General features: G+C 40.7%; 2 protein-coding genes across 4 annotated transcripts in view; both read right to left on the bottom strand.

Moving 5' to 3' along the window:
- The window catches only part of Plcb4 (phospholipase C beta 4), a 182,640-nt gene that overhangs the window by 153,745 nt on the left and 16,149 nt on the right, over positions 1-12,746 (bottom strand). Inside the window, exon 1 of one of the 2 annotated variants that reach the window (XM_076570710.1) lies at positions 283-303. The exons of the other annotated variant lie outside the window; for it this stretch is intronic. The gene's annotated coding sequence lies outside the window, so the exon portion shown is untranslated. Of the gene's footprint in view, positions 1-282; positions 304-12,746 lie in introns of those variants that run through there. 2 annotated transcript variants of the gene reach the window in all.
- Positions 374-12,746, bottom strand: part of LOC143273001 (uncharacterized) — a 222,495-nt gene continuing 210,122 nt past the window's right edge. For both annotated transcript variants that reach the window (XM_076570712.1, XM_076570713.1), the window contains exon 5: positions 374-6,116. In XM_076570712.1, the coding sequence (XP_076426827.1) occupies positions 5,876-6,116 (241 nt within the window). In that variant the 3' untranslated portion in view covers positions 374-5,875. The remainder of the gene's footprint in view (positions 6,117-12,746) is intronic.

The following is a 12,746-nucleotide window of genomic DNA, read 5'->3' as shown; positions in this document are numbered from 1 at the left end:
CCAATTAGGGATGGCAGTCCCATCAGAGTGTAACAGAGACATAAAATTCATATCACTTAGTATTAATAAAGCCATCATATCAATACAACACCACATATTACTCATATGTTTGTGGTGATACCTGTAGAAGCAAACTTACTGAAATGCCAGTCATGTGAAAGCACAGACATAAAATTATCTGCAGTGCATCAATAAAGACAGTAGGAGGAATTTTGGGTATTTATTACACAAGACTTTTTAATTCTTGATATATAGTGGATTCCTTCCAGTAACAATGGTTACCTTCTGTGCTGTGCTTCACTGTGCCTCATACAGCCACGTCTGCCACCTCTCATCAAGGGACCATGTGGAGTGACTGACCTAAAGCATGCGAGTTTGCATTAGTGCACCACAGGATGTTCACACACTAAAAACCATCTAACCATCTTAGAAAGAAACCCATTTCTCCGAACATGATCCATGGCTTTCTACACGTAGGAATGAAAGAGAATACATGTGTAAGAGGAGCTCGAGGAGGAAAGAAGTCCTTGTCCTCTAACTTTCTAACTTACTAACAACAAACTTGGTTTTTTGTTTTGTTTTGTTTTTGTTTGTTTGTTTGTTTGTTTTGTTTTTCCAGAGCTGAGGATCGAACCCAGGGCCTTGTGCTTGCTAGGCAAGTGCTCTACCACTGAGCTAAATCCCCAACCCCCAAACTTGTTTTTATAGACCTTTTACATATTGTAAGGATTCTTCGGAGTAAAGCTATCACTTCTGCCTCCGAAATAAATGCATCTTACTGACTGTGGGGTACAGAAAAAACAGCAGCACTTTATTATGGCTTAGTACTAGGATGAACACTGTTAACCTCAATGGCCCTGAGAAATGAAATTAAGCAACTGTAGGATACTTGTAAATCTTGAAGAACTTGTAAATTAGTGAAGAACCTGCTGTGACTGGGTTGTTTGTTGTTTGTTTTGGAGACAGAGTCTCACCATGTTGCCCAGTCTGGCCCTGAAGTCTTAGACTCAATTAACCCTCCTGCCTTAGCCTCCTGAGTATTTGGGACTATATCCACATGCCATTGCCTCTAGCTTAGAGAGTAATCTACCCTCACACCCTTCCTGCTCCTACCAAGCCCCCCTAAACCCCAAACCCAACAAATAAACAAAACAAAATCAAAAGAATTCCCTAAAATATTCAGCAGGGAACTATAGTAGAAATAAACCATCCATCAAAACAACTTCTCCCTTACAGGTAGGTGTCAGGCATACACAGCTGTGGGAAGAAGGAACATTGGGCCCACCTTGTTCTCACAGTTGGGTATCCTATTAGGTTTGGGGAAATTATCAAACAAAATGCCCATGTGCATAGAAAACCTTCAGTTTGGGGAAGAGGGTACAAACAGATTATACACAAGTCCTTCTGGCTTTTGGTTCCAGTTTTTTTTATTTGTTTACTTCATTTTGGCTTGTTTCCACTGTTGTTTGTTTTTGAGACAGGGTTTCTCTGTGTAGCCCTGGCTTTGCTGGAACTCACTCTGTAGAGCAGGCTGTCCTCAAACTCATGGAGCTCTGCCTGCCTCTGCCTTCCAAGGGCTCGTATTAAAGAAGTGGGCTACCACCTGGTGGTTCCAGGTGTTCGTAACCAGAAATTTCAAGGAACTCCTGTGCTTGAAAAAATAAGGGTTGTCGGGGTAGAGATCATGAGAAAACCAGCTTTGGTTAACATCTGCCTCACCTCCAATTTCATCCCTGGAGCACTCTCCAGGCAGTTAGTAGTTGGTTCTGGATACTACTGATTAGAGTGAGGATTCAAACTAGGAGCCTATGGGGGAAAATCCAAAGAGGACTCAGGCTCTCTTAGCTTACCTTAAATCAGTGCTTCTCAGAAGAAGGAACTGTGAGGCTTAATCGTCACTGTCAGCTTCACAGGATTTGGAATCACTGAAGAAACATCTCAGGGTGTCTTTGAGATATTTCCAGAGAGATTTGACTGAGGAGGGAAGATTCAACCTGAGCATGCGTAACACTATGAGCAGGGGTGCTAGACTGACCAAAAGGAGAAAAATAGGGAAGTCCTACGCATTATCCCTCCTCTACTTCCTGGCCTGCTGAAATATGAGAGGTCCCAGCCATACAATTCTGTTTCCATAAACTTTACAGAATCTTTCTTTGCCACCACGATGGACTTTACTTCCCCAAACCAAGAAACTAACACAGGTACCCAGACAGCAACCACCAATGGTGAGCTTCTCACAAATGTAGAACTGCAGGTCCACTGGTTTTTTCTAAGAATCCTGGGGGAAAGAGCTCTGGAACCCAGAACATAGCCCGCTAGGCAGGAAGATTCTGATATAGACTAAAACTTGAGAACAGCTAATGGAGTCTTTACCTAACAGAAGAGGAGGTCCAGAGGAGAGAGAAACCAGATGGGCACCAGGGAATAAAGTGCAGGGAAATAACAGAGATGGTCGTTTGTCTATAATGTACTTCTTCCCAGCCTGAGAAATCAGGGACACGGTGACTGAGCACAGACAGGTGCTGTCCAATCAACACTGAGTCAATGCGGAGGTCTGGAAGTTACTGGGTAATTCCTTTAAACATTTCTTTCAAGCTTCATTCTTAGGAGTTAAGTCAGAAAAAGGGAGCTGTGCTCTTTAGTTTTAATTGTCAACTTGACACACTCTGGTATGACCCAGGAAGAGCTTTTCACTGTAGATCAGGTTGCCTGTGGGTATGACTATGGGAGAGTCTCTTGATTATGCTAATTGAGGTGCTAATTACTGGTTACCTTTAGAGAAGCAGAATCAGGTCAAGTCCTGCAAGTTCACTGGCAATCTGTACTCCCTTCTCTCTAGGGCTCCACTATCACACACAGTTTTGCAATTAGTTAACCTGTATCTTCACCTACAATGACCTGGACCCTATGTGCTATCATAGTGTCAATATATTGGATATCAATAAACAATGAGTGATTATCTTTTTTCTTTTTTCTTTTTTTTTTTTGGATGAACTCCCAACCAACTCTAAAAAGGAACTAGGACAGAGGAAATGAATATTCGAGAATTGACATTAAAGAGCCTTTAATGTGTGTACCTGTTCTTCCCTCCAGAGTTTCCAAGTATCCCAGTGTTCTCTTCTTAAAGGACAAACCCTGCTGCTTGCCTGGAATGCAGCTTGCAGAAAAGGTTTCCATTCTCTATGCTGCTCTGTAGCTGGGTAGGCTTATGAATAACTTCTAGGCTGGATATCTCCTCCACAGTTTTCTATGCCCTGCACCACACCTCAACCCAATCTCTCTAAGTGTGTAGAGTTCACATTGGAACCTGAGTCCTGAGGAAGAGAAATAACACCCTGACCTTATCCTTATGGAATGCCTGGCTTTTTTTTATCCCCTTTAAGAGGATATCCTTATCCTCCTTGTAAGATCTCCTATGTGTGCCCTCCCAACTTTGCCCTTCATTTGTCCTTGGACTAGATCTCCCACAATTGGGTAAAAAAATGTCACCAACAGGAATCAAACTTCTCAAAAGAAAAAAAAAAACTATTTTACAGGCTCAACTTTTGCTTTAATTATCAGAGTATTTCAAAGGAAAGGTTTTAACTTTATCTTTCCTTGAATAATCTTTCTGAAGTTTGCCTTAGGCATGAATATGTGTAAAGTCTGAAGACTACAAGGCTGGGTTGCATAAAACAGAGAAGAGGCTGTGGATGGAGCAGACCCAAATACAAGGATTCAAAGGATCCTTTCTTTTAAAAACTATTTTCTTATTAAAATAAACACACACACAATGGACTATTAAATTTAACCAAGATTCCTTGTAGTTACACACTGGCTATGCTGTTTTATAAATAGGCCACTGCTGTTATTACGAAGGAGTCAGATGACGAGAATAAAGTTTAGGACTATGCATAATGGAACCAAGTCCAGACCATATATGGAGAAAATACAACATATAGGTACTAAATGTGTGGGAAAGCATCAGTTGTCTACACCCCCAAAGTTATTACTCTGTGGCTGGAAAATAAATAGTTAAAGAAATATAGCATAAATAAACCATTTTATGTTCAAAATGGCATCATGTGAACCCATCAAATGCTTAAACTAAACTCAGCAATCGAGCTAATAATACAGTGTGAAGAAAGTACAAGGAATGTAAGTCTTAGGAAAGTTATTTCTACTTTTAAATTTTTTAATTAAAATAACTTGATTTCCTTATTTTTGGGGTGTGCCTGTACGTGCACAAGTGTGTGTATGCACATGAGTGTAGTTGCCTATGGAGGTTGGTCGGATCTCTTGGAACTGGACTTACAAGCAGCTGTGATATATCCAAGTTGGGCACTGGTGTGTTGGTTAGGTTTTGTTTTGCTGTTGTTGTTGTTTTGCTTTTTTAGTCATCTTGACCCAGGCCAAGGTCATCTGGGAAAAGGGAGTTTCAATTGAGAAAATTTGTCCATCTGGTTGGCTTACAGAATATGGAGCATTTTTTTGATTGATGATTGAAGGGGGAGGACCTAGGATACTGTGGGTGATATCAATCTTAGGCAAGTGGTCCTGGGTTGCATAAAAAAGCATGCTGAGCAAGGCACGGAGAAAAAGCCAGTAAACTCCATTTCTGCATGGCCTCTGCTTCAGTCCCCGCTCTAACTACCCTCCACGATAGACTACAATTTGAGCTGAAATAAACCCTTTTCTCCCCAGCTTGCCTTTGGTCATGATGTTTGATTACAATAATAGGCAAACCAGGAGTGTTGGGAACTGAAGGTAAGTCCTCTGCAAGAGCAGTCCAGGCTCTTAGCTACTCTGCCACGTCTCCAGCCCCATTCATTCTACTGTATAAATCTAGGCAAATTCTTAAACAGAACCAACAAGCTTTTCTTCTAGCTTTGTTTTAGCTTTTAAATGCATAAACCTGCAAACAACCTCGAAGAAAAAATACAGAATCCTTTACCTCAGTTAATTTAAAGGTTACATACTACTTTAAAGGATGATCTTTTGGATTCCTCTCTCTAGTTTTGGCATTGGTTTTTAACCACTGTGTCAGAGAAGTTGGGGCAGTCACTAGTGTGCTAAGTGGTTCTTATTATGTGGTGAGTTAAGAATGTTCCATCTGGAAACAGGGGCAATGGCATCTTGTATATTCCAGACTGAAATTACTTTAAGGCAATGGGACCACACAGTCACCTGTCCTGTCTTTTCCTTCATAAGGACTTCACTGGATATGGAATGGGGATGCAGTGGCTTGAATAAGACTGGCCCCCAAAGGTGCATATATGTGAATGCTTGGTCACCAGGGAGTGGCACTAGTTGATAGGTTTAGAAGGATTAGGAGGTATGGCCCTATTAGAGGAAGTGTGTCACTGGGGTTGGCTTTGGTTTTAAAAGCCCATGCAAAGGCTAAGACTCTCTCCCTCTGTGCCTACAGATCAGGATGTAGCCCTCAGCTACTTTTCCAGTACCTGTCTGCTTGTTGTCATGGTCCCCACCATGATGATAATGGACTAAACTTCCAAAACTGTAAGCAAGCCCCCAATTAAATGCTTTCTTTCATAGGAGTTGCCTTGGTCGTGGCCTCTCTCCACAGTAATAAAACAGTGTCTAAGGCAGAGGGTCTACAGTATCCTTCATGAACACAGTGAGGTGGCTCTGATCTAGCCTTCCTACCTTCTTCCTTATCTCTTAGAAAGGACCTTCTCCAGAGACCTATCATGATTGCTTCACAATCTTATCAGATGTTTTGCCCAGAAAATATGAAAGTATCTTGATTTTGTCATTTCTTCAGACTTCACTCCATTGTGAAGATCCCCATTTACATATAAATTAAAATTTGCATGCTTTGTAGTAATTTGGTTTCTAAGTCAAGCCAAACAGATGACATATGAACAAAGTGGAGCTAGTGGCAAACTCTTTTTCCCTGACTCAGGAATAGGCACACAATGAGGAGTGTGGCTGTGGCTCTGAGGTAGAGTGCTTGCCTTGTGTGCACATGGTCCCGGGTGGGTTCCGACCTCAGAACCCCAAATGGCAGGAAAGCTCCAGGTGCACACAGGAAATGCTGGTGCGCAGGCTTTGTCTGACAGACCAGCGGGGAGACTGAAACTGGGTCTTCTTCCTTCACTTCAGACACGTGCTTCCTATGTTTATGTAATGAGATAAACATCCCAGTGTGACATTAGAGAAGTGAACAAGAAACAGCCCGATTTTACAGTTCTATAAGCAATTTGTCCACGGCTTTAAAAGTGGGGCTAACTGTAATTACAGATTAAGCTGTTTCCACAATGAATATTAAGCCTTCCAAATTGGAAACAGACTGACAATCACAAATGGACTGTGTGTCTAGCTCAGATCCACCCCAACCAGTTGTTGAATGCTGAGGGAGCATTTGTTTAACCTCTTTAGTGTTTTTCTTGTGTTCTTGTTTGTACAACAGGCACGATATATTGATATATTTTCCTGGACTCTTCGAGCTTAGTTGGATTAAGCATTGTTTCAGCTATAACATTAATGTGAATAGATTCAAGTCTATACATGTCCATGTTATTGAAGACCACACATATCCTTCCTGGAATATATTTATTTCCCAAAATGAAAGCCACATTAAGATGGGTCCAACTAAGATGTCAGACAATGTGTTACCATTGTGTATTGAAGAGCAAAGGGCAGAGTAATGACAAGGTGACATTCCCAGAACAGCCCTCCAGTATCAAAGCACACTTACAAGATGCCAAACATTTCCCAATCCTTGTGAAGGTCAACAACCTTCAAATAATTGTCCCTTTCATAAGATGTGTGCTTTTATTGGAGTGTTTTAAAGTGTGTTTGCTTCTCCAGCTGGTATAGGACCTAAAAACAATCCTTCCTTCTAACAAGGCCCAGAGGCAGCAGGAAGATACCAGAGGTCAGTCACATGTGAAGTCATTCCCAAGGATTTGTATCCTATACTATTTTAGTAAATGTCTCTGACATTTAATTCAAGCCAGGCTGGGAAAAGAGAGCAAACCCCGGGTTTCTTCAACTGAGTTCGCTGCCCCCTGTAAGACAAGGGCTGGGTTTCCTCAAGTGTCTTTACTAATAAGCAATGTTCCTGGAAACCACTTTGGTCCTTGTGTCGTCTGCGATCAATTATTCTGTTTCTTGAGGGAAAGAGTTTGAACCAACAGATTCTAAAATGCCACAAGGCTACAGGCCAGCAGGAGGGAGTTGCAGCCTGTAAGACATGCCAGCTTCCTGCAGTTACAAGGAAAGAATGAACTGGAAGAGCACTGAGCTCAGGAGTACTGACACCAGGACCATGGACCACCATCCCTCTGAGCTTGATGTCCCTAATGAGCACACCCAACATAGGTGGGCGGAAAGCTTTATTTTACTATGCCTTTTCCCAGGCTCTATTCAAGTCAGAAACCATGTCGCCAACAGCAAGTTGTGAAAAACAAGAGTTCAGAAAATTCCATGTCCCTTCCAACTAGAATTTAACCCTGTGGTGGCTTTTCCTTCACTGGGCAGTCTCCATTCTCAACAGCAGCATTCCTATAATACAGCAAAAGACTCTGAAGGAATGGCCTTTAAACAGCATGACTGAACATGACCTTTTCCTGTGGGTGACTTTATGCTGCTTTATATCAGGTAGCTAAACTAAAACAAAAGACCCCTTCACTGAGGGAAGTCTGGATGATTGTCCCCTCCAGTTTCCTACCTCGGCATTACCGAGGACAGATTCTTGCAACTTCCACATCAAAAACAGGCAGTAGAAAAAATTTTTATATTATCCATGGAGAAAAGGCAGTTTATTTTAAATGTACTCATAAAATAACTGTTCATTTGTAAGAATCACTTTTCTAATTTTTTTGTTTTTAGAGTATTCTAAATATAATAGAGAAAATTTAATTTGAAGGAAAAAAAGTAGGCTCTACGCATTTGCTGCATGGCATTAACTGACCTACAATGCTAATTGAGGGCTATCTGTAATGGACATTGTAAAAAATTTAATAATTACCTACATTTAATACTGGTAAAATCACAACAGGATTCAGCCATTACATGTGTTTTAATTTTATTCTTTTCTTTTCAAAACCAAAGGGAATAGCATTCAATTTAACCATAACTTGGAGAAATCAGGTTTTACAGATAATAAATCTACTGTCATTAATGTTTGTGACATAAAAGTTTGCAAAAGAAGGCTTATAATGAAGATATATTTTAACCACCAAGGTTGCATCCTCCTATGGCCAAATTTGTTTCAAAAAGAAAGAGGGTTGCTTTTGATATTGTCATTTCCTAACTACTCATTTAATTTAACTATCTTAAAACATGGGATCCATCTCAAATGTTCTACTCAAATGCTTTTGGGCACCTAGGCCTGGGGCTTTCAATTTTGATCATTATCTTGGCTATAATTTTCTTTGAGCTCCTTGAATCTAACTCTGACCTTCTGCTTCTATTCCACATATCCTCTTTCTACAGGAAGTGCTGCCCCATCTCCTGCCCTTTATCTTTTCTTCCTTCCATGGAAATAAAGTGCCATCACCATTCTTGTCTCCTTTTTAGAACTTCAACCCCCTGTATTCAGTGTATTCAGCCACATCTTAAGCCATCTCCATCAGCCTTCTTCTGGAATGTCAGGTGTCCAAACATGCCCTGAGCTGAGTCCACCACTAAGAAAGGGATATTTGGAAGAATGTATCCAATATTTAAAATCTAGTAACAATAAGCAATGACAACATCTTTGGGAATGCTGCTCCTAAGACCCATAAGCCAAAAGGTTGGTCCTCAGCTGATTAGCTTCTGGGAAGTAATAGAATTTTTAAGAGTGGTGATGCACGCCTTTAATCTCAGCACCAAGGAGGCAGGGGCAGACAGATCTCTATGAGTTTGAGGCTGACCTGATCTACATAGTGAGTTCCAGGACAGCCAGAGCTACACAGAGAAACCCTATCTCACACAAACACACACACACACACACACACACACACACACACACACACACACACACACACACGATAATAATAATAAAAAAAATAAAAACATTTTTAAAGAAAATTTTTAAAGAGGAGACCTCCTGGTGTGAGGTCTTCAGGTTACTGGGGCATCCTCTTGAAAGAGGACAGTGGTATCCTCTCATCTTCTTCACCTCTTTCATTCCAGGCCAGTCGTTGAGTGGCTGGAGTCTACCACATAATCACATACTGCCTAACAAAGACCCGAGGCAATGTGGCTGATTGGTCATGAACCAGCCTGCATCAAATAGGAGCCCAAATGGTTTCTTTTTGTAACTTGATTATTGCAGGTGCTTGTTACAACAACAAAGAGCAAAGCCAGAGGTTATCATACAAAGCAACCATGAGACAAAGGAAATTGGCCTTTTCATATGACAAATACCTAAACTCTGGGTGAACTTGAACTTTAATGAGCTAGTGGTGAGGAGGCAGCTGCTTAAACCTTAATCAGTTTTCAGGAGTACTTGATCAAAAGATATGACAATATTGGCCAACCACCGGATGCCACCATTTAAGTATTTCGTGACCCCTATGCTACCATCTTTAGAAGCCTATCAACACTTACCTGAGGAACAATATGAAAATGAACCTTTTATTTTGTCATGCAAGGTAAGACTCTAAGGGCTACAGAGTTCCAATGAGCTCTCCCTGTGATGGAGTGAGAACTGAAGCCAAAAAACTTCAGGCAAGCTGGCCATTGTCCCATCTTCAAGCCCCTGGCCTAACCTCTCAGGCCAAGTCAAGAGAGACTTCTTCATGTATTTGGAAGAGGAAACAATAAAGTCTGTTTTCAGTCAATAGTAAAAATTACAAATAAAGACCAATGATCTCAGGAGCACATAATTCTTTCTTTTCTTTTCTTCCTTCCTTCCTTCCTTCCTTCCTTCCTTCCTTCCTTCCTTCCTTCCTTCCTTTCTTTCTTTTCTTTCTTTCTCTGTCTCTCTCTTTCTATCATCTATCATCTACCTATCATCTATCTATCTATCTATCTATCTATCTATTCATTCATTCATCTACTTGTTTTGTTTGCTGCTTTTGCAGTGCCAGGACTGGAACCTAGAGTCTTGAATATGATAGGTAAGCTCTCTATCATATAGGCCATATGCCCAGCCAGGAATGCAAACTATAAATCATTGGGAAACTAGGAATGGTTTTTACAATGAAGTGAGCTGTTTCACACAGGAGATATTTCTATCCACTTAAGATGCGGACGGTCCCTTCTTAAAAGTGACCAAAGACTGTTTGCTGGGTGACTGATGTGACTAATTCGCCCTCTGTTGTCTTTCAGAAACTAACGCTGGTTTAGTACAAGCCACTATGACACCACTGGCTCCTTACAAACGCCTGTGAATCCATGTCTAACTATTCCCTCACACAGATAAGCAGTAAACTGTGTTCTGCTGTTTATTCTGGAAAGAGTATTAGTGACAGCTCAGGAGTGAGTAGTTAGCTACAGAATGGCTGGCTGTTGGGGAATGTCTGCCTGATTTTCCATCTGCAGATAGTCTTGGAACTACTACAAGAGACAACTTTTTACTTCTTAAGGAGACATCATCCATTTGTTTTACGGTTTGAAAGGGTCTTGAAACAGTCAAGCCGTTAAGAAGAGCACAGAAAGCAGTTGAGAAATCATGGTTCACACTGACTACACACCTCTTGAGCCTTTTCCTACTCTAAACTAAAACTGACAACAAATCCGAAGTCGAAGCCACGAGCTTCAGATTTTAGTCATTTCTAGCCATCTTTGTGCCAGTCTCCAGAAGACAAAGAACTCTGATTTCAGGATTCTAGCCAACATTCATTTTGGGAAGTCACAGTTTGTGTGCCAAATAGTCATCATTTTGTTTTATAAACTGAATACAATATCCTGAATTAATACTTGTCACAAACCATTACACGCAGCTGCTTCAGGCCCCCATGCCCAAAGTGGGCATATTAAAATTAAAAAGCTAAAACAAACTGTTGAAGTGTCCTATCTGAACTCATTTCTAAAGCACAAAGCCTGTTAGACTCAAGACAGCAGTCTCATCGACCACAGTCAAATGAGCTGGCACAAAATGAAAACATAACTTAAAAAAAAAAAGAACCCGCCTTTTCCCCCAGCTTAAGAATATGAAAATTTCTGTTGTTTGGCCTAAACGGGGGAAATACAAGGGATCTGAAAAGAAAATTAGATACAAGATAAACCACAAAATGCAGATCAATCATGTGTACTCTCAGTTCAAGAAAGTTCCCATCTCTCTGGCAGTTTATATCAGAGTAATTTTGTGAAGGCTATATGGAAAGGTCACTGGTGCATTTCTATAATATTAAAATCTATGTTAGCATACAGAGATTCCCCAAGAGTCTGAAATATGAGAAAAGCCTAAGGTTATTAAGATTTTGGCATGACTCAACTAAGTTTTCTCCAAATATTAAAACCATTTTCACATCAGATAAACAGTGAAAGATAAAACTAGGGCTCATAAAAATAAAATCATGAAAACAGCTTTACTGCTTATTAGCTCTAAGACAGTAAGTTTAATATTTTTTACAGTAAGTAAAAATACCCTAAAATTGTAAAGGAGCTTATCAAACAGTACATTGTGTATTGGCATTTTCCCTTCACAAAGGAACGATATGGAAACACAGGTTAAGGTCTTCGTAGATAAAGTCCAATGCAAGTGCCAATAATAACTTTGGTTTTCTCCACAACTCCTCCTGTCTCCTGAGACCCTCTTGGGCAAGCTGAATGATAATTTAGTTACAGACAAGTCCGGTATGTGGGTCCACGAGCCTGAGTCTGCCACCTTAAGTTTTCTAATTTTTCTAGGAAAAAATGTAAAACATATCCAATATGATCAGGAGGCTGAAGCCTGGTGTTTGGCAGCATGTGAAATTGTTGTCATGTGTTTTTCATTGTTATTTTTTTTGTTTGTTTTCCACAAATAAAATCATTTTTAAGTTAACTTATGTGTGTATGTTTAAGTTAATGTGTGTGTGTGTGTGTGTGTGTGTGTGTGTGTGTGTGTGTGCTGTCTTTATACGTATGCTCACAATGTTTGTTCAGTGCTCATAAGCATCAAATCTCCTGGAACTAGAGTTATGGGTGCTTGTGAACATCATGGGTGCTGCACACTGAACCTGGGTCCCTACAAACCCAACAAGTGCTCTTAACTACTGAGCCATCTCTCCAGCTATAAAGTCCCAATTGACAAGAGGCATGTTGGGACATTATGATTCTTGCTGAAAGAAAGGTGCTGGCTCAAGTTCATAGAGGACCTGTAATCTCAACACATCACCAAGAAGGATACTATTTTTCGATTCGCGGACAGGACACCCGACAAGAGCTTTAAGTGCCTTGGCTCACAGCCAGATGTGCAGGAAGCCTTTTTGGTTAGATGACATACAGGTCTCACGAGGTGTTACATTAACAAATAGATCCACTCAGAAACTGACTGGTGCCATACTCCAGGCCCTCTAGCCCTGATTAATCTCTGTAGAAGTTTATCAGTGCTCTAGAACGTTCTGTCCTTGAAATCGGGACTCATTACAACCTTACTGGCAAAGTACTCAACTCTCTTACTCCCGTAGCATTTTGCGGTTCTGTTTTCAGGCAGATGTAATACCTCAAGACACATTCAAAGTTTATTGCAAAGAAATGTGTCATAGACATCTCAAGGCTTAAATGACTGTGCACAGAACTGCCGCGTCTTCTTCTGGAACAAAATGCTTAGACAGCATGTATGGAAACCTCCAGCCTAAAGAAAGAGATGATAGGGTGCAGCCAGA

Source organism: Peromyscus maniculatus, chromosome 4 (assembly GCF_049852395.1).
Source record: "Peromyscus maniculatus bairdii isolate BWxNUB_F1_BW_parent chromosome 4, HU_Pman_BW_mat_3.1, whole genome shotgun sequence".
Classification (NCBI taxonomy): domain Eukaryota; kingdom Metazoa; phylum Chordata; class Mammalia; order Rodentia; family Cricetidae; genus Peromyscus; species Peromyscus maniculatus.
The sequence above is the reverse complement of the archived record's forward strand: the minus strand, read 5'-3'. Positions and strand labels throughout refer to the sequence as shown.